At 45.8% G+C, this 20363-nt stretch overlaps 7 protein-coding genes across 7 annotated transcripts; 3 read left to right on the forward strand and 4 right to left on the reverse strand.

The window, feature by feature from the left end:
• Positions 1–1727: 1727 nt before the first annotated feature.
• Positions 1728–2827, forward strand: E1B28_005643 (uncharacterized protein; the record flags this gene model as incomplete). The annotated part of the gene is made up of 2 exons (XM_043150217.1): positions 1728–1913; positions 1967–2827. Exons 1-2 carry the CDS (start codon positions 1749–1751, stop codon positions 2825–2827), a joined length of 1026 nt encoding a protein of 341 aa, XP_043011304.1. The 5' UTR covers positions 1728–1748.
• A 611-nt stretch (positions 2828–3438) lies between these two features.
• Positions 3439–4067, reverse strand: E1B28_005644 (uncharacterized protein; the record flags this gene model as incomplete). Its single annotated transcript, XM_043150218.1, has 2 exons — positions 3439–3590; positions 3650–4067. The coding sequence occupies 2 exons, from the start codon at positions 4065–4067 to the stop codon at positions 3439–3441; spliced, it is 570 nt and encodes a 189-aa protein (XP_043011305.1).
• E1B28_005645 (uncharacterized protein) lies at positions 4065–5185 on the reverse strand. The gene is made up of 4 exons (XM_043150219.1): positions 5007–5185; positions 4889–4948; positions 4252–4833; positions 4065–4195 (listed from the first exon to the last, which is right to left on the reverse strand). The coding sequence occupies exons 2-4, from the start codon at positions 4926–4928 to the stop codon at positions 4101–4103; spliced, it is 717 nt and encodes a 238-aa protein (XP_043011306.1). The 5' UTR covers positions 4929–4948; positions 5007–5185; the 3' UTR covers positions 4065–4100.
• A 1074-nt stretch (positions 5186–6259) lies between these two features.
• On the reverse strand, positions 6260–9551 carry E1B28_005646 (uncharacterized protein). Its single transcript, XM_043150220.1, has 4 exons — positions 9291–9551; positions 9168–9237; positions 7911–9120; positions 6260–7854 (listed from the first exon to the last, which is right to left on the reverse strand). The coding sequence occupies exons 1-4, from the start codon at positions 9500–9502 to the stop codon at positions 6932–6934; spliced, it is 2415 nt and encodes an 804-aa protein (XP_043011307.1). The 5' UTR covers positions 9503–9551; the 3' UTR covers positions 6260–6931.
• A 3757-nt stretch (positions 9552–13308) lies between these two features.
• Positions 13309–14025, forward strand: E1B28_005647 (uncharacterized protein; the record flags this gene model as incomplete). The annotated part of the gene is made up of 5 exons (XM_043150221.1): positions 13309–13419; positions 13475–13573; positions 13642–13818; positions 13875–13949; positions 14020–14025. 5 exons carry the CDS (start codon positions 13309–13311, stop codon positions 14023–14025), a joined length of 468 nt encoding a protein of 155 aa, XP_043011308.1.
• Positions 14026–14043: 18 nt separating this feature from the next.
• E1B28_005648 (uncharacterized protein) lies at positions 14044–14825 on the forward strand (the record flags this gene model as incomplete). The annotated part of the gene is made up of 2 exons (XM_043150222.1): positions 14044–14193; positions 14250–14825. The coding sequence occupies 2 exons, from the start codon at positions 14044–14046 to the stop codon at positions 14823–14825; spliced, it is 726 nt and encodes a 241-aa protein (XP_043011309.1).
• Positions 14826–14958: 133 nt separating this feature from the next.
• Positions 14959–18844, reverse strand: E1B28_005649 (uncharacterized protein). Its single transcript, XM_043150223.1, has 20 exons — positions 18768–18844; positions 18262–18706; positions 17848–18200; positions 17778–17793; positions 17662–17720; positions 17480–17607; positions 17302–17423; positions 17198–17243; positions 17109–17142; positions 16844–17062; positions 16448–16781; positions 16367–16385; positions 16226–16313; positions 16129–16153; positions 15932–16077; positions 15732–15868; positions 15634–15669; positions 15481–15568; positions 15226–15407; positions 14959–15131 (listed from the first exon to the last, which is right to left on the reverse strand). The coding sequence occupies exons 3-20, from the start codon at positions 18046–18048 to the stop codon at positions 15098–15100; spliced, it is 1914 nt and encodes a 637-aa protein (XP_043011310.1). The 5' UTR covers positions 18049–18200; positions 18262–18706; positions 18768–18844; the 3' UTR covers positions 14959–15097.
• Positions 18845–20363: the final 1519 nt, after the last annotated feature.

A 20363-nucleotide genomic window follows, 5' to 3' on the forward strand; every position in this document is an offset into this window, starting at 1 on the left:
CACGCCTTCAAGTTCCCCAATGTTCAACCTTGATCATGGGAAAGTGAAAGGCCTTTTGAAAGCATGCGCCATCCGGGCCGATATCTGACAGCCAATCGCAAAATAGCGTGACGCAAAAATGCCTCTTGGTGTCACACTCACAGTGGAGTATATAAGGTCTGACTTGCCTCTTCGACCAGTCTTTTCTCCCTTTACTGTCACCTCCCATTCATATTCTGTTTTCCCTATTCCCTCTTCATTTCGCCATCTCTGAGGCAAATTGTTCCAACTCTCGAACTTGATGTAGGGTCTCACTACCAAGGCTAACGAGAACATCTATCGGTTTACGAAGGACGAATCGAGGGTCCTCTCTGCTCCTCTCTGCCTCTGCTTTGCATTACCGTTCATAGGCTACAGTATCTGGGTCGTCAAGTCTCCTTTATGAATAGGTCTCAGGAGCATCAGATAAGCCACGCAGACCTGGTGAGTCTCGATTCAGTTGACATCCCCCTTTCGTATCATCTGATTGTCTTCAAGTGCATTCCAAGCATTCGAAACCGACCGCAACCACATGCCTGCCTTATCGACGATCGTGGGTGCGACCAATGTGCTGGAAACTTAACCCCTTTGCACTGGCTTCCATAGTGACAAACCCAGCAAATCATCGGCTTCTACGTTCCTCATCCAATGTTGGATGTCATGACCTACTCAAGCTCGTGCGCCTGCTTATTGGCTACCGTTCGTCTGGAACGGCCGAGAAGAACGCGGTATCACAATGGACAAGGCCCTACATCTACCAGCACATCTTCTGATGGACTCAATTCCCGAGTGAATGCCAATCACTCGGGAACTTGGATGTCTTTTTGTCAAACGACCCAGTTCAGAGGTTATCGAACTGAGATCTCCGGAACTTGGATACGGCGCTTCCACATACCTGCCCATGCGATAGCTCCTCGCTTGTCTGAGTTCTCGTACTTGTGATTTGATAACTTCTGATACCTGCTTCTTCCTGTACGCATAGTACGTCAGTACATGCGTTTCTTGATCACGCCTCTGACGTTGATATACTAAAAACGTACTTAACAGTACTGTTTTGCCTGCGGCCTAGGCCTTGAGTAAGTCCACTTGAGAACCACCGGCCATTTCGATATTGGAAGTTCCAGATAAACATGGATTGCTGAGCGACGCCTTGTGCGTGGTTCAAAGAAAGGGAAATAATGCACGATGCAACCGGAAACTTCAAAAGGATGCTGAATGTCTTCATTAGGCGCGGACAGTCTTTTCATCATGATACCGTGGGTGTACTAAGCAGAACACTAAGCAGAGGGCATTGTCCAACTCCTTTCTTCGTATATCAAAAGCACTTGATAATATAGACATAATATAGTGCTAACATCACAGGATAATTAAAGTATAAGACAGAGTCGTGAGACATTTCATCAAAGCTTTGACATTAAGGTTGTCAGTGAGGATGAGGCAGAAGGAAGAACCTAGACGTCGTCATCTTCGAAGTGGAGGCTGGCAACAGGGTCTCAATGATCTCCCAGAGCCAGTACATTGGTGAACCAAACGTGATGCCAGCACAATTAATCGGCTGAACCCGTGCCACTGTGAGGAGGGTAACAAACTTAGACTGCTACTTCCACCGAATCGCGACTGCCGGCATTCGTCCAGCAGAGAGTCGAATCGAAGTTGTATTGGAGTATTATATATTATGTCGACCGTGGGAGAACCTGCAGGCAGCCTACCTTCGTTTACTTTCATTGACGATGGCCTTCACCAGACTCTGCGATACTTATTTTCCCAATCTACTTACAGCTGAAGAGTCTGGTCTACCTTTGGATCTTTCTTCCCTCTCTATCGAGTCGGATCAAGAACGAGGACAGGGTGAAAGGAGTTCACAAGACAATACTCTTCAATGCGAACCTCAAGCGGTACGTTTCAAGGCATAATGAACCCATAGACCGTTCATAAAATTTTAATGCAGTCAGCCCCGTACTCACTTCAAGTCGCACAGCAGCTTGTTGTCTCGGATACGCCTGATTCACTTCCATGCAAGCACCGTCTAGAGCCTCTTTCATTGACTGCAACATCACCCATTGATAGCCTTCCCTCTTCTTTAATATTCCAATACAACTGCGCTCTTCTTACACCTTTTGGCTACTCTTCAGCGTCGCCTTCTCCAGTACACTTCATCCCGATAGTATCTCCTCAACAAACTTCGCCCGCAGTTGAGCCTTTTGAGAACGGTGGGCGGGAAGCCTCCGGTTTACATCAAGTCCCATCAAGTCCCTTGTTCAAGAGCCTGAAACCTTCTAGCCCGCATTCTCCTTTCATTCAAGAGAGCCCTGTTGAATATCCCAAACGATCGTTATTCGCTATTCCCGAATCTCCCGCCATCGCCACCCTCACGTCTTGCTCCAGTGAAACCAACGATTCTATCCGTGATCCGTTCCACATCCCGTTCGCAACCTCTACCTACCTGCGTCCCCGATCCTCTATACTTCACCCAACTATCGGTATCTCTTCGCCTCCAATAATGCGTAACAAGCCGGGAGCTATCGTTCCTCCGTCACCCATCTATCGCCCCAAGAAACGCACTCGTACTTTCAAATCATCTCGAGCCAGACCTGGTTTCCTCAGAAACCTTCCGGTGTTTTCGATCCCCTCTACTCCAATTCCACAGTCGCCGATGACACCCAGTCGCCCACGTTCACCTTTGACGCATCGTGGCACGTGTAGCCCACTTAAATCGCCTTTCTTGATACGTCGCAAGTCGGAGGAATCTGCCATCACCAGAGCTAAAGAAGATGGTGGGTATTTCGTGAGAGTACGAGTCGTGGCGTAGTCGCATTCCTTCAACTTGTCGGTTCGTGCAGTTTACCATTGACACCAACGTCGTCGCTTTGACGCAAATCGTGTTCGAATTGTATTTTGTGAACATAGTTGAATTCCTAGTGTAGTGTTACGGCGGCATAGTTTGCATTTTTTGTTGTATGACTCGGAGTACAAAGTATGACATATCCTCTCCCTGTTGCTTCACGTCCGGTCCGCAACTGTTTGAGGTCAAGACCAGAATAGAACTGTTTAAGATACTATTGGGGTCGGACAAAATAACGTCGACGCCAGCGTCAGCCAAGAAAAGAAGAAACGGGTCTAGCTACATTATATGCATATTGAGTAGTAAAACAGTCGTAAGAGCAGCGACGGATGAATCGAAGAACAAGACAATGGAAGTGGGACTCGGAAACGATTGGGTAGGGAGGTCGAGTCCGAATTAACAAGTTGTAAACTGTTGCGCGACGTGCTCGGCAGAGATCACTAGTGATTCAAGCAGTTTACAATTCATAATTCGATTGGTAGTGAGCTGACAATACTATAGACCAAGGTGGTCAGAAAGGTAGGACGCTGAAAATACTATCACGATGCGATCTTGGTTCAAGAAAAATCACGGAACACTCAAGCGTAGAATCCAGCACCTTTCATGGCTCCTTGTACCTTCGCCTTCCATTCCCAGTTTGAGTGTTCTTTTACCATCTTCATGAGTGTCTTCATGGACTTCTCCTCTCCCCCCGATTTTGCACGTTCGAGGGCCTCAGCTCTTTGCAAATCTATACATGGAATTTACCATCACCCTTTAGACAGAGATCGAGTCATTAAAGAAACTCACATATCAAAGCTTTCCTGGTGTTTCCTACCGCGCAGTACGCCTCCACCAGGAATTTCAGATGCAACGAGTAAAAGTGGGACCCCTCCAGTCCCGCGCGTTCAATCAATTCCAACTGTTGGAGGGAATGGTCGACCACGTAGCTCTCTGGAAGTCCGGGCGTCATGAGGAAGACCACGAGACGCTTGTAATCGACCAGCATCGGCACATTAACGTGCAGCTGAATTCGCACAAGATCAGACTCTGACGGTGTTCTACACGACTCGCAGCTACACTGGAATCCATATGGTTTGAGATCTTCTTGTCGAGAGGACGTGTGAATGAAGGGATCGGTATAGTGAGTGAATAGTTCTTCGCCAGTCTTGATACTACGAACTGCACGAAATTCCATCCCGAACGTTACTTTGTTAAAATGGCGCATTGTGTTAGGACGGCAGCTGTTTTCGAAAATGTTTCAGCGATCTGTCGTTGGGGTTTGAGTCAGGGAGTATACTTTCCTGTGATTGAATCTTGACGCTTCATTCCAAACCCCCACATATGCGTCTTGCTCTGTTAAAAGGATATCAGTAAGGGTTCATGAACAGAAGAGATACAGGCTTCCTCACCGTCATCCTCGTAGCATTCAACCCGAAAGGCATTCGTCCTAAAAATACCCAAGAGTGGTCCACTTCCATCTTCTTTATGACTGTTCCACAACGCCATGTAAGCCTTCTTGTGCTCTGTGTACAACCTCCCAAATACAAGCTCGATCTGCTTCTCCTTTTGACAAAGAGCTGCCTGCTGCATTTGAAAAGTCGTGAAGTGGGCCGGAAAATTTGACGGCATATAGATCTTTGGGGACAAGATCATGATAGCTCGCTCACTGAAAATCAAATCCCCGACTTTCAGATCAACGGTTGCGAACACTCCTAAGCCTCCATGAGATGACTGAGCGATATGTTGCCGTTTTACTGGGGGTCGATTGAGAGGTTTGGGGTATCCAGGTGTACTGAGGATCTCGCGTTTGATAGCAGGAGTGACCATGCATTCCGTCCACCGGTCAGGATGTTGTGCAAAAGTCATTCCGAATAGCACCGAAGGCTGGCAGGTGACTGTAATGTTGTACGCATCTTCGTGATCAAAGTCGGTGGTCTCGCCTGGTACTAGTCTGACCTTGTATTCATTTGGCTCGAATCCTTCCGGTTTTCCTGTACAGAACCTCAGCAATTGCAAGGAGAAGAAATCACGTATAAAAATCCTCACCAGCACCCTTGACTACACCGTACGCAGCTTTTGGCAACATGCCTTTGCCAGATCCGTATTCTGTGTGTTATCGATCAGAAACTATAGTTATATACTCGCAGTATACATCACGGATCACCTGACTGCTGTAGATCTCGTTCTCTAGCAAGCGTTGTGGTAGATAGTCCAGGAAGTAGTAGTTCACGCCTGAGGCACTGAGAGGCTTGCCATGGTTGAAGGAAAAGAACACTGTGAGGGTCGGGGTTGGGGTTGGTTGAGAATCAACCGGTTTTCGGCTGGGAATCGACGAAAATTGGTACGTTGCCTTTTTTGGTTGATTTCTAGTATAGTTGAATAGATAGCTGACATATGTGCTACTTTATATAATCACCATCTGTCTCCACATATGTTCACGATATGTAGAGTCACATGACAATGCCATAAAAACTCAGCACAAATGTTTCCGGTGGTCCTCCTACCCTACTGTTGCATACATTGATCTTTGGTAGGTAAAATATGCCATTTGGACCCATTTCCATAGCGGGAGGAAGAAGGAACACCAGAAATTCCCTTTGCTGGACTGTGTTATGCAAGTGTTATGGCATGGTTACGGCATGGTCACCATATGTTCATTATATATTGAGTTTATGGGACATATATAAAGTAGCACATATCTGTACGACATAGGCCAGTTTTGGTGGTGTAAGTCAGACCCGACTGTACTGTATAGCTGATGCGTAAGCGCACTTTGGTAAGGTTGCAGAATAGGGCCAGATGCCTGCACCCTATCCGGATAGGAATGGAGATCCCCGAGCCCCATCCGGATAAATCAGGCCAAAATTTCGCCAATCCCTGAGCCAGTTTTCCGGATAAAAACATGCGGTCCCGCCTATGCCTGAGCCCGTCCGGATAAAGTTAAGGCGGCCAGGTTAAGCCTATAGACCTCCAACCAGCAACCGCGTTACAGCCATCTATTTACCGGTAGACTCGCGTGTACTGTAGGGCAGTTGGCTCTGTCCAGCTCCGTACAGAGATGCAAACCTTTTTGTTCATATTTACAAAAATAAAATAATTATATAAGTAGATGCCTAATAAGCTGGTCGGGATAAAAACAAGGCCTGGACGATGCCTGAGGTGGCTTCCGGATAGCGATTTCCTTTTTGGGATCCGGATAGAAGTCGGGTGGTCCGGACTCAGGCATTTGCATTAACAAGTGGCCCTTATAGGTCGCAAAGTCCGTTGGTTGAAAAATCTGGTTGAAAATCAACCAAGTTCACCAGTAAGTTGTGTGTAGGGCCCGTAAGCCACGCTCTTGCCACTCTACTTTGACGATGCCCATCCTCGTTCAAGCTGTCCCAAAGGGCAAACACGCATGTGTTTTTTAGTGAAAATGGCAAAACGAAAAGTCATCAACGTCGGTCTCGGTGTAAACGATTACACTAACATAATGAGTGTGTATGAGTAGTAAAAAAAAAACAGAGGGAGGGGTGGGGGTAAGAACAACTCGATGGATGAGGAGGGGGTGGTTAATAGAGTCAGGGGGATACTATACTCACAGACGGAGTCGAAAGAAAAATCTACAATGGGGTGCACCAGAAGGGAGAGAGACATCGGGGAAAAGAGAGAAACACAACAACGAACGAACGGACAAAAGAGGATGATGAGAAAGGACTGGAGAACGGTGCACGAGCACTTGATGACACCGGAACACACTGGTATGAGATTAGGCCTAGAATCAGGAGGAGGGAGGGGAGAGCGAGGAACAAGAAACAGAAATATCGAGCACGTATTAGAAACAACATAGTAAATATGTATATATAAGTGATCTGACATATGTGCAACTAATATGTACGCTATAGGTGATATGTATACTTTTTATTTTTCAACAATGCGTTTCAAAGAGGAATGGGATGGTCAAGATCAGGTGCGTTGTGTGAGGGTGGGGGGTGGGGCGTAAAGGGAATCGCTGGAGTAGTGAATGCTTAATGAACATACGAACGCGTATAATTAAGAATGACGATAGGGAGTCAATTGAGACGCGCTAAAGCCAGAAAGCTTGCGTTATCACGACGCCATCGGGACATCGGCTGTCCACTGCTGTTGACCATTCCCCTGCTGCGTGGCCGCAACAGCAGTCTGTTGGGCCTGTTGGGCGGCATACTGTGCCCGTTGATGTTCTGCATACTGCTGTTGGTATGCGAGATGTACTTGCGCCTGTGCATATGATATTTGCGATGGTAGCTGATTTTGCTGCTGTTGCTGTTGCTGTTGCTGTTGCTGTTGCTGTTGACCTTGTTGTAAAATCGCCGCAGAGGTAGGTACCGTTGGCTGATGATGAGATTGTACAGGCGGTGACGATGCCCTGCTACCCGCTCTCGAATCGCTTTTATGGTTCCTAGCTCTTCTAGCTCCTCCAGAACTCTGCTTTTCGTTTTGCAGACATTCATGGATACCGCTGGCCAGCATCGACAATCCCTTCAATCCGTGTTCGCCGCTGTGTTGGTAATGATACCGCAATCCGTTCATGTTCTTGTACCTTCTCGGGCAATCGCCGACTGTACACGCGAAAGGTCTTATACGCTTCTCTGTCTCAAGTTCCAGCTCTCTCAGATCAGATTCAGGAAGAAGTGAAAGGTCGGGAAGTAAATGATGAGATGAAGATCCTTGCGATAAGGGATGCGGGGATGCAGGCTGAGAGGAAGACGAGGGATAAGCCGAACCAGTCAGCAACGGTGAAGGCAGAGCGGGAGCGCCATCTCTAGCTGGTGAATGTAATGCCGACGGCGGGGCAGAATTTGTCGCCGACGGCGGGTGTGAGGACGTAGGGGAAAGTCTAGATGGCGTAGGTGGTTCAGAATCAACAGCACCCTCCGCAATTGTAGATTGTTCCTTTTCCTTTCGCTTCCTTTCCAAAAGGGCGTGAACATGTTCTAGGTCTTTGGGGGGTGCGAAGTTGCATGATCCATGTGTGATATGATATTTTAGCCCTATGAAAGAAATGAACAACACGTTCGATTACGCGATAAATGAAAAGACAGCTTACCATTCGCCTGCTTGTAGCTCTTGTTACAATTAGGCTTGGGACACTTGAACGGTTTGGACATCAATAAGCTTGATGTTGTCGATGGTCGGCCCACATTGCCTGTCCGGTGAGCACTATTCTTGCCAGATTTGGAAGTAGCGGGGCCAGCAGAACCGGTTGTCGTACCGGAGGAAAAGTCAGTGCTTTTGCCTGGCCGAGGGGGCGAGTTACTAGGCGCGGGAGACCCTACACGACTGTGTTCAGGGGTGCTCTCTGGAGTACCAGCGTTGCTGAACAACATCGCAGGTGTAACGCAATTCTCCCTTGGGACACATTGATTCACATTGGCGTTGATACCGTCCATTTCGAATTCCATCGTGTTCATGCCTGCCCCCATCATATTCATCGTCATTCCTGCATTACGATCGACGCCCATGGCCATATTGTCAAAAGCGCCTTCGATGCCAGCGACAGCAGACCCTGGCATCCCAACCGAGTAGTCAGACATATAGCGACCATAGGTATTGAAAGGCTCGCCAGCACTAGGTGGTTGTGAGTTAGGTGTTCGAGGGGGAGGGAATTGGGATAAGTTCAAGTTAAGATTTGGCCTTCCTTGCTGAGAGGAAGTATTAGGACCAGATGGATAAGGGTTGCTGTTGCCCGATCGTCGGATAACAGTGGTGGTATCAAAAGCTGAAACGGGCTGCCTAGATGCAGCCGCATGAGGGGAGGGAGGTTGGGAAGTGTATGGAGAGTTGAGATTGGTACTGTGAGGTGACATCGCGCGATGTGGTTGTTGTTTATCAGCATACGGGAAGCCTCCCGGATATGCATCAGCAAGCGAAGAATTACTTGAGCTTGAGATGGTAGCATACGAAGATAGTGGCGTCGAAATGAGGGTGTCGGGTGGGGAAGGAGCACCCGATGACTGAGACGAGACTGGAGAGGTTGGAGCGTGTGGAACTCCTTCGAGCTCCATGTCATCAGGGTCGACTGGTGTCGGATATTGTGTAGGTTGCTGTTGTTGATGATTATGTTTCTGGTACTGGTACTGTTGCTGGTCTTGATTGGTAATTGGATGAGCTATAGGCTCGAAAGGTACTTGTAGACGAGTATGAGGAACGCCGTTCGAATTCGGAGGGTCCACAACAACGATGTGAACCTGTTCAAAGTGCTCTAGAAGAGCATGGAGATCTGTAAGGTGTATACCGCAACAAGTGAAGTTTCGACACTGGTCCCACATTAGTCAGCGTTCGACTCAAGAGCAAGGCCACTCACCATCTCCTCCTGCAAGTCGAACACCTTAAGCGCGTCTTGTACTTGTGGTTCAAGAGTTCCTACTGTTTGCCTGTGATCAAGATATGTGAGTCGAGGAACGAGATCGAGAACCGAGCGACGCACTCGAAGGAGCCTCTTATTTGATCCTTCATTGGACTGCCAGAGTAGTGTCTGCCACCGAAACTATAGGAACCACTACGCCAAGATATGGGTGAACCGAGAAACCTGCGAGTATAAGAAGCTGGATTGAAGGAGCCATTGGCAGAGCCATTGTAGGAGCCTATTGCCATGGGATAGTCATTCTGAGGGAGAGCGATTGGCTGGGAGGTCGACATTATTAGAGCGTAGAAAGTAAGCGTAGTAAGTACAAGTACAAGTTGAAGCCGCCGAAGGGTATCAGTCAGGTCAATCAATTGGATAATCCAATATCATGTGTTGACCTTTGTTTGCCGACGGTACTTTCGGCTCTACTTTCACACGTTTATTCAACATCTTCGGCTTCTGCTTTGACACACTATTGCTCAGTAGCTGACTTTCGTAGAATCCCAGAATACTGCAATGTCCACCCCGTTTGAAGCCTCTACGAGTTGTCTTTTGCCCCCAATTCAGAGTTCCGTATGGATATTCATACCCGGGACGTCACTCGGGTATATGATTACCCTGGTTTTCCTATTTCAAGGGACGGCATGGCCCGACCTGCCACACAGCGACCCTTCGGCCCAAGGTAGTTGCAGAAGAGGGAGTCCTCGTCAGCGTCCAAACGTCTCAAGGATGCCAGTCGGTTAGTAAGCGCCGTCCAGCGCACTTCGGAAGATGAATCAGCAGCTTATAATGGGTCATTGGCATTGTCCCGTCCCTGGTGGAGGTGGATATCTTGTGGGGTTTCCCTTTCCTAAATGGTGTCATGGTCATGAGTTGTCATGAGCAGGCAGTCTTCCATGGTCATTGGTCTCCCATGGCCGAACGGAATACAGGCCCGGTGATGTTAGAATTGAATTTAGATTTAGATGACCTTGCGCGATACGTAGTCGACGACGCCACACTGAAAGAGGATGTTCATTAATTTCGGGGCATCGTAATATCATACAATTGGACATAGCTACGTCTTGAAGGTACCGTTATCGGACTTGCGGTTGCGTGGCGTAAAAGCGATTCAAAGCTGTACTACGGTGTACCTCGCATCGGTTCAGATGTCCTTGTACTCCTCCGTCCGTCCCTTGTGCAAAAACTTGAGCCCGCCTCGAAGGGAGTGAAGCTAGTGGAGTCGGAGTGTCACTTGTAAATTGACAACACGCCCAGAAACTTGATTCCAGGATTCCGGTCCGCAATATACTTTACTAGCTTCATTTACTGAACAATTGAACGCACGCCACCGACTTCCCTGTGAAAGAACAGCAAGTTTCGAAAAACACTCAATTGGCGAGAGATCATCCGAAGGGGATGTAATTCATACCTATACCTATACCTATACACACAAAGAATGTCCTACACATCAAATGTAACGGAAGTGCTATCCAACTAGAGTCGATCAGTCATTAGAACGGATTCTGAATCAGAAGGGTTCACGTACGCCAGATTCGTCCAAAAAAAGAAACGGTCTACATCGTCGCGTACTGCACCTTGCTGAAGGGCTCGTTCAACTTGAATCAGAGTCCACTCGGCCAAACGACGAGTGACTTCTGCATGTGCAATACTAATGGTTTCCGTAAACCGCTCTTCTTCCAATAACATCTATCTATCCATCAACTCACCGGATGAACCAGTGCACGGTTGCTCACGCCCATGACAGGACCTCGTTCTGAATCTGAACGTCGCATGAACGCCTTGAAAGCGACATGACTTCTTCGCAGAACTTCCTCGATCTTCGACAGTCGTTTCCGATCCAAAATATTCAAGATCTCCGGCAAGTTCTCTCTGCACCAAACCCTCTCGAAAACCTCCTAAGGCTCGACATCAGAGAAAACCTACTTTACTAATTAGTACTAATTAGTAATAATTAGTAATAATCTGTACTAATCCAAAACTAATTTCTATTAATTCGTACTAATCACTAATTGACACTAATTGGCACTAATTGGCACTAATTGGGCAAAAAGTTATATGAGTTTTTCCATAAGTAATCACCCAGAAAATCATACTTTATATATTAGTAGTAATTAGTAGTAATTAGTAATAATCTGCACTAATCCAAAACTAATTGATACTAATCCAAAACTAATTTCTATTAATTGATACTAATCACTAATTGACACTAATTGGCACTAATTGGGCAAAAAGTTATATGAGTTTTTCCATAAGTAATCACCCAAAATGGTAGAGAAAACCACACTTTATATACTAATCACTAATTGGGGCAATTGGGGCAAAAGGTTTGCATAGGTTATTACACAGAATTGCAGGGGTAAATTAGATTTATATTAGAAGACAGTGTAGTAAGAGTTTCTATCACTGAAGACATTTACAAAGAAAGCAGAACACTGGTCTAAAACAGTACTTGAAGTCCATTCTGATGGTACTACTAGGCCAAACTATTATTTTTCGCTTTTTTAGCATTTTTTTGCCTAGGGGGGTCAGCTGTCACTTCTAAGGTCCAAAAATTGGTAGGCAGGCTGTTACATATATCCAGAACATTCCCCCAAATTCCCTGTGATTCAATATTTGATTTGCCTTCTTTATTGAATATCTATTATTTCCAATATTTGGGCATAAAATATTTTCATTTATATTGTCACAGGGAAACATCCTATCATCAATCTGATTGTGGATTTGGATTCTGCACCCAAAAACACATACTACCACCCATCTCACCCATTTCTATCACCTACCTTACTCAGACAGTGCTGGATTGATCAGAAATTGAATCACACCAGAGTATCAATTCTGGGAGGGGTGGGAGAGCTTAGCTAACCTCATAGTCAAATTTAGAGGGTCAGGAAACCCTAGAAACCAGCCCAGGATTACACAAAATGGATCAGTTTTCATTGGAATAAATGGATATTATTTCCGATATTTTGGAATAAATTTTATTTATTTATAGTGCAGTAGGGAGACATCCTATCATCAAGCTGATTGGAAATTCGAGTTCAGCACCCAAAAATACATAGTTCTACCCACCTCCAATATTTTTATCATCAACCATGGTTATACAGTGCTGAAATGGTTAAAATTCTGGCCAAACAATGATATCAATTCAGGGAGTGGTGGGAAAAAATAACTAAGGCCAGAATCAGATTCAGAGGGTCAAAGAACCCTAGAAAACATCCCAGATGAACATGGATTGAATCAGTTCTCATTAAAATACATGATATACACTGTTTTGCAACACAGTACAAGCACTATCTCTTCAAGGAGTGATGGGAACAATTATATAAGCTCAAAATCGAATTCAGGGGGTAGAAAAACCCCCAAAACCACCCCAGAATCATCTAAATTGACCAGGAACTGATGAAATACAAGTTACCGCTTATATGGGGTACCCGCCGGTGTAACACAATCATAACTGCTAGCACCAGGTTCAATCCCGGTCTAAGGAAAATTATAAGTATAAGCACCGTTACTACTATAACCTTATTGTAACTCTTTAATAGGATATATATAAGTATATCTATTATATTTGTATGCATAGTGGACTTAGAAAAAATTTCGGACTTGAAAAATTTCGGACAAGTGTAGTTCTAATACTAATAAATGTAAGTAAGTAAGTAAAATTAGTTAGGTTCTACTTCAAAATATCATAGTATAGTATACTAATAAAACAGTACACTATGTAGTATATAGTATAGTAATAAAATAGTACACTATACAGAAGTATGTACAATTTATTTACCTACTAATGCCTACTAATTAGTATGAATTAGTATGAATTCATACTAATTAGTACGAATTAATTTGATAACCTAGCGAATTCATACTAATTGAATTAGTGCCAATTAGTATCGATTATTATTAATTAGTACTAATTCATACTAATTAATAAATCTGGATTTTCCAGATGGGACCCCTCGTCTGCCTCGTTTGTAGTTGAATTGTTGTACACGGTGCGCCGTACTTCTTATGTTGGCTTATATTACTTCTGAAGCCCTTAGGTTATCTGTAGGAATTGCAAAAACCAGGCCTAGAAAATGATTACCGAAAACGCTGCATGAAGTACCTCAAAGCGACGGGGAAGCGATTTCATACCATTCCTCCTTCATTATTCATGAACAAAATCACACGGAACGGGAATCACGCACTTACTGGTGGAGGGTTCGCTGTAGGATTATCGTGCTCCTGGTGCTCCGCCAGAAAACGCTTACGAACGTCTCTAGGATATCTACAAGGGAACTTCCGGGGACATGAGTGTGTGCTTAAAGGTTTTACGAGTACATCTGGCGGAAACTGAGGAGAAGAAACGAAGGATAATCGCGGTGAGTCTCGTGATATTGTTTCGATAATTACCTGTTACTATTAGGCTTATCGGTCTTCCGACTTTCAGGACTTCTGTCAAGAGGCCTTGATATGGACTCAACTCCGACATCCAAACATTCTTCCTCTTCTAGGCGTGAACACAGAACTATTTCCCTCTGGTTTTTGCCTCGTCTCTCCGTGGATGGGAAACGGAGACATCGTGTCGTTTTTGAAATTGAATCCCAATCATGACAAGCTGCAACCAGTACGATCTTGTTCATGACCACACTGATCACTCGTTTGCTGACGGGGGCGCGATAGATATGCGAAATCATGGCTGGTCTGGAGTACCTTCATACCCTGCCACCCCCGATAGTGCACGGTGATATCAAAGGCGTAAGTTTCCATACATTTTTAACATAGACGAAAAACATCACTGTCGCCTTTGCTGACTTTGGGTTGGCAGCCATAAGCGCGGAGACAATGCACGATGATTCCTACGACCACCGGTGTCATCAAGGGCTCGATTCGCTGGATGGCACCCGAAGTATACGCATTTTCGACTGGAACCGTTGAGAAGAATGCGAAGGAAGACAGAACACCTCGAGATATTTATGCTTTCGCGTGCACGGTGCTCGAGGTGCGTCTTTGTGATCGTAAAGAAGGAATAACTGCTTACATTCTTGTATGAACCAGATCTTGACGGGGAAACCTCCTTTTTCCGGTCTTATTGACCCGGCTGTCTTCTATCAAGTTAGCGTTCGTCGGATGAGACCAGAGAGACCTTCCGAAGGCTGGTGTCCCAACCACATATGGAACCTCGTCGAATTATGTTGGGATGAGGATCCGTTAAAACGACCTAGAACGCATACGTACCTGCAGCAGATAATGCTTTCAGGCAATCCTGACCCTGGAGGCCCTGGCTTTAAATCGGAAGGACCTGGAACACCTATACCACTCGACACCTCCCCTCATCAATTCGATAAATCACCACTCATAGACTACACAGATATACTCGGCGACACTTCTGAAGACGAGTTCAATATTTTCCCTATCGATGACAGTCCTTACCTGAATGCTCTTAGCACTGATATCAAGAAGCTTGTTCGAGAGTGGGAGATTGTTGCACCGGCACAGCCGCGAACATGGATTGAAGAGATGGTGGATGCCAGTGGTGTTCATGAATGTCTGCGAAACGAAAATCAGAATTCTGGAGGAGTTGGAAGAGCTAGAAATCACAAACGTAATTCGAGGGCGAGGCGCATTGGGTAGCCATGTCCGCCCCTCCCCCATTTTCGGTCATTTTTGGTTTACATACTTTATGCTGTTTAGTAGTCCGACAAGTTCCTTGGAGCAAAATCACATTTGCGTGGATGGATCCTCGTTCCATTCAGATTCTCCGAGGTTTTATGGTTTTGTCCCTTGTATAATCATGAAGATTGATTTTGTAATTATAGTTACACAAAGAATATCCTATCAAATGTAACGGAAGCGTTGTACAGTAAAATGAATGACTTCATGATCATGAATAGGCTCATCATTCTTCACTCCGTTCGTAGCCTAAGCGCGACATAAAGCCTAAACCACAAACAAAATGAAATCAGCGATAATGATCAAAAGAATCTAAAAAAAAGCCCGATAGCCCCCATTCCACAAAGAACACGACACTCACAAAATCCTATAAACCACATTAATCCCAACCATAACCCCAATCCACTTCCCATACTTTATATCCCGAATCTCCAAATACTCAAGCACATCATCCCCGGACACAGTACACGTAGCCGGCGTCGACGAAGGATAGGCACATTGGCACGCGTTCGAACATTGGAAAACCAGCCCTCGTAGATCAGACTAAAATCGCAAACATTAAAGAGATAAAGTGGTCAGAAGTTATTTGGCAGGGCGAAGAATCAGTCATACTCACATTCGATAAGAGATCAAACGCATAACGTTGATAATCCATAAAATGGAACGAATAGTACCAAAATCTAGGTAACGACCGTGCCTTGATGCTACATGCACATCGCACGCCTATAAGCCCGAAAACCGACATGGGTAGAAGAGAAGAAAGACGCACAAATATCCACCAACACTCATCCAGAACCCGTTCATACTATTGCATCAGAAATCAAGTCAAAAGCGGTCTCAAACAAAAAAAGAAAAGGAACCACATACAAAGAACCGATCGCGAGTGCAGCCACGAAAATAGGTATCACGGCACCAACGATCAACACTTGTGTTTCGGCGGCGAAGATGGTGAGGTACAAAAATGCGAGGTATCGGAAAAAGGCCGCAGCTCCTGGATGAAGACCCTAGACACACACAAAAAAAAAGTCAGCTGAAAGTACAGGAGAAGGAGGAAATCAGAAACTTACAATGGCCCAATAACAGATCACCAAGAACAGTACTACACACGCAAAGAGGAAGGGCAAATTCACGAGCGTATTGGACAGCACGAATGGAAGTGTTGAATACAACCCATTCTTTGTCTCACGGAAAAACACCGATCGTTCTTCTAGGACTATGAAATGTCAACATCGGGCATCGATAAAATGGAAGATTCGCCACCTACAAGACGGGATGCCCGCAACTGACATCTACATGACCACGGAGTTTGGAAGCGGGGTCAGTCATGTGAAGGTCCGTAAAGAAAGATCAGAACCACTCACAAAAGAAAGGAACGCCGCACTGTAGAAATGGACTGAGAGACGGTCGTTTATGGTCGAGTCCTTGGTTCCTAAACGAATCCATATGGTCCTGCAGTGAGATATTGAGCTATCCTTGAGAAAGCCCGCAAAACGAAGACATACGCCAACATAAGGCCCATTCCTGGAAAATGACACGGGAATAAGTACCATTTCAGTCCCTCATCCAAACGAAAGATTCCTCACCAGCATACATTCCAGCCCGAACGCCATACGCCAAAAGGTTTCTGGCATAATTGACCGCGGACCTTTCAGAGAGCACCCAAGTGTTCCAGAAGAGTGTCCCCAATATGCCAGCTTTCCCTACGTCACGTCCGTCTTGTCCGATCCCCGAGGACATGGTCGGTTTTTCCGTCGCAAGCGAATAAGAACTCGATTGAGAATTCGGATCGTTGAGTGAAATAGTGGAGAGGTAGCGTCGTCGGAACGCTGCAGCTGTTGAAGAAGTTGCGTCAACGGGTGATGTAGAAACGGAGAAGTCGTCGTTCAAGAAGTTCATAGCGTGTTCGGAAGGTGTAGACTTGAAGTTTAGTGTTAGTGATAGCTGTTAAATAACCGCAAGAGCTCTGGAAGGAAACTGACGAATTTATTGACCGGTTTCCCCCACCTTTCAAAGAAACTCTCGAGACCGTCGACAGCACCCGAGTAGCAAATTTGGCCATGGGCAAGGAGAATAAGATCGGTGAACTGAGAGAGGGTCTCTAGCGATGGTTGATGGATTGTGGCGATGACTATCATTCCCTCTGCAACAGCGAGATTCCGGATCGCGGACATTACTTCCCGAGCTGAAGTGCTATCTAGCTAGAGGCGAATTAGAAGGGGTTCTGAATCAGAAGGGTTCACATACGCCAGATGTCACTTCGTCCAAAAAAAGAATCCGTCTAGAGATGCTCCGGTGAGTGATGAACGGAGTCAATAGGAAGAAGAACGGGTTACGGAAAGGTGACCATTGCACAAGCAGCAGTAACTCGTCTTTTCTGACCTAGTGGACTCCGTCATAACTTTTCTTGCCAAACAAGATAGAAAAACCCACGACGTACCTCCAGAAATACCTCTCGATATTGGGGTTCCAATGCGCTGGTTCATGCAACCCAGAAGACCTAGGGCTGTCAACACGCGCAATACGCGATCGTTGACCGCCTTTCTCGACATCATCGGGGAACTGAACATTGGTACATCAGGACACATACCCCAGAGAGTGAAGTACAAAAAACATACTGAAGTCGAAGCGCGTAAGAAACTGTTTCTCGAACAGTAAGCACTCCTAGTAACGCGTCTTCTTGTTCAACAACGGCAGAGATTTTGTACATCCTTTTTGCATCGAGGTGGTCCCCGTTGAGGGAAACCTGAAAACTAAATGAGCACTTGAGTCCAGAGCGCTCTACGTCAGGAACACTAACGATTGAGTCTGATGTAGATGCTTTTCTAAACGCCATCAAATCAAGTAATGTGCTCTTCCCTTTAGTTAGACGCGAATGGGTTAGCTCCTCGATAGTAACGTTTCAGAAAGCCTTACCAGCGCCGGATGGTCCCTGCAGAGTTGAACTGAATGAATGCACGCGACATCGGAGGGAGATTGAACGTACCATGATAGCCAATAGCTCTCCAGACCTGACATCCACTGAAACGTCGTCCACCAAAGTTTTAGTCTTGCCTCTCTTCTGGGAGACCTGATAGTTGAGATGCCTGAAAGAAAGAACTGATCGACTGGGAGAAGTGGCCCGTTTGATTTGCCTGAGAGGGATGTCGTGCTCAGGCGAGAGACTCCTTGCCGACGTTGTAGACATCGCAGAAGGGGTGGAAAAATAAAGAGAATGTTTTCAGCGAGTACTCGCCTTATATACTTGTACTCCGGTCTGGTCGGCCTCCCCCGCATCAAACCCTTCGAGGTCACCAATTAGAGTGTTTCAGTCTTTCCGTAGTGACCGTGTTATCACGCCTGCAGGGAAAGCTTGCAATTGTAAACGCCAAACTCCTTGCAGACTTCTGAATACACTAACCAGTGCGCTCTTACCCCATGAGAGTGAAGAGGCGCTAATGCAGCCTTACTTGAAGTTTGAACGCCGTTTGATTACTTCTATGCAGTCCTTGATTCTTTTCGGACTTCCGTAAGAAACTTCCCTGGCATGTCTTCGAAAAAGTTTCAAGATGTGAGCGTACATGACGCCTGCTAATCTGAGTGTCTTCGATTGTATTATTAAAGAGTAGAGCCAATACTCTCAGGCTGCCCCAAGACGGTTCCATCCGAATCTGTACATCCAATCCATGACTCGGATTCGTATAGAAAAAGAGAGGCGACTGTATAGACGAAAGTCAAGCGCGGTTCTGACCCATGTGGTGCGGAATCCGGAGTCGGAATTTTTGAGGTACATATATCGTCCAAGGACATGGCCAATTGCAAGCGCATCAGCTGTGAGTACTTGAGTACTTGAGTCGGGGTCTCAGCTTCAGCGTTGGAATAAATGCAGTCATTTCCATTTCAGTGACAACTGGATATCGTACGCACTATCAGGCCCATTCCGGGTGCATAACTCCCCGTCAAGAATGTGGATTGTACTGGAGGTGAAGGGAGAAAAGATGAAATGCCCGTATCAACCCGACACTTGTATAGATTAGATTAGATTAGATTAGTCACATCCTCCGTTCGAAGAGCTTTGGATGCGTCTTTAATAGCTCGCACCTCTGCCATTCACAATCTCGACCTCAAGCACCAGGCCACGCATTCGCTCCAGTTCAGGAACGTTTCAGACATTATATAGTACCCAGCGTACATATATAATACGTTCAATCTTCCTACACGGGAAAAGATCTTCACCAAGAGACTGGTCAATTGATTAATGAGTAGTAGGGGATAGGACATAGTAATCACAATACAACAAAAGAATCCGCGTAGCCATATGTACAATCGCAATCGTGACAACCTAGTCTCTTCAGGGAATGAAAATTCGTCGTTCTGACCATGAATTCAATTTTAATCAGACTCAGAACGACTCAAATCAGAACAGTGCAAGTACACATACTGGTGAACCCAAAGACCACTCTCCTCCACAGGTTTAATGTTCTCTCTCAGAATCACCCCCTCGTTTGCAACATTCATCTTGACAATGTATACCAGAGGACTAGGTAAGATAACGATCATCAGCTTCGACTTCTCCTGTACCACCACGTCAGAGTCTGGACTCACCGAATGATGAAGTGGAACAAAGAGATGAACGAGCGCGTTTCCGAAGCTCGTATCCAAGAGGTTCCTCGAGAGCATGTTTGGAAGTTTTTAAGTAGTAGCCCGTGAAGGTCTGGAGACTCGTTGGTGGTCAGGATGGCCTCTTTATACCTAAATGTCTGAGGCTCTGCGTATTCTAAAAGGAATAAGACGGCCGAGGAGGAGAGGACAACGTGTTCATATGATATTCATATTCTCGAGTTACTGGTCTCCGAGGATCTTCTCAGACACGAGTCTTCCCGCCCTATTCATTCCATAGAGGTTTCGTGTACGGTTTGTGCTCGACTCGGCATATCCATCGTTACCTGCTATTAGTTCCTGGGACGCCTCTTTTCCAGTTTGTTGCCGGCTGATAGTAGCATTTTCGGGTTCCTTCAGGAAGACGCTGCGCAACCTATATTTTCAGTTGAAGACCTTGAAGCTTGATGAAGTCTTGAGTCTGCTGGTGGTTGGTGCACTTTGGTCACCGACTCACCGCAAGCGCATCAGTGGTTCCCAGGGAGCCTGCCCTAAAGTAGCCAGTTGTCTTTCTCTCCCATTTCTACCTTCAAATTCTGGTTCCCCTCAACCAATAAACAAAGGCCACATTCACCTCAAGAGTCAATCTTACTCCGACTTCGTCGATTATACTGTGGTCCTCGGCGTTCACTTTCTTGAGCTTTCAGGTCTATTTTATTGCGATTCTAAATTCAATCGATTAAATCTTCCTCTTACCCGACTCCGCTGGAAATCTTTTGGACAAAACTTGATAGGAGATGGAATCACCTTTCGGTACCTTGATTGCATCACCAAATTGCGGTAGAAGTCTAAACGGAAGGACTTACGGATGCCTTTATCCGGAAGGGTTACCGTCTGCTGGATAGCTTCAGCTTCATTACGAGG

The sequence above is a fragment of the Marasmius oreades genome, chromosome 3 (assembly GCF_018924745.1).
Source record: "Marasmius oreades isolate 03SP1 chromosome 3, whole genome shotgun sequence".
In the NCBI taxonomy this organism is placed as follows: domain Eukaryota; kingdom Fungi; phylum Basidiomycota; class Agaricomycetes; order Agaricales; family Marasmiaceae; genus Marasmius; species Marasmius oreades.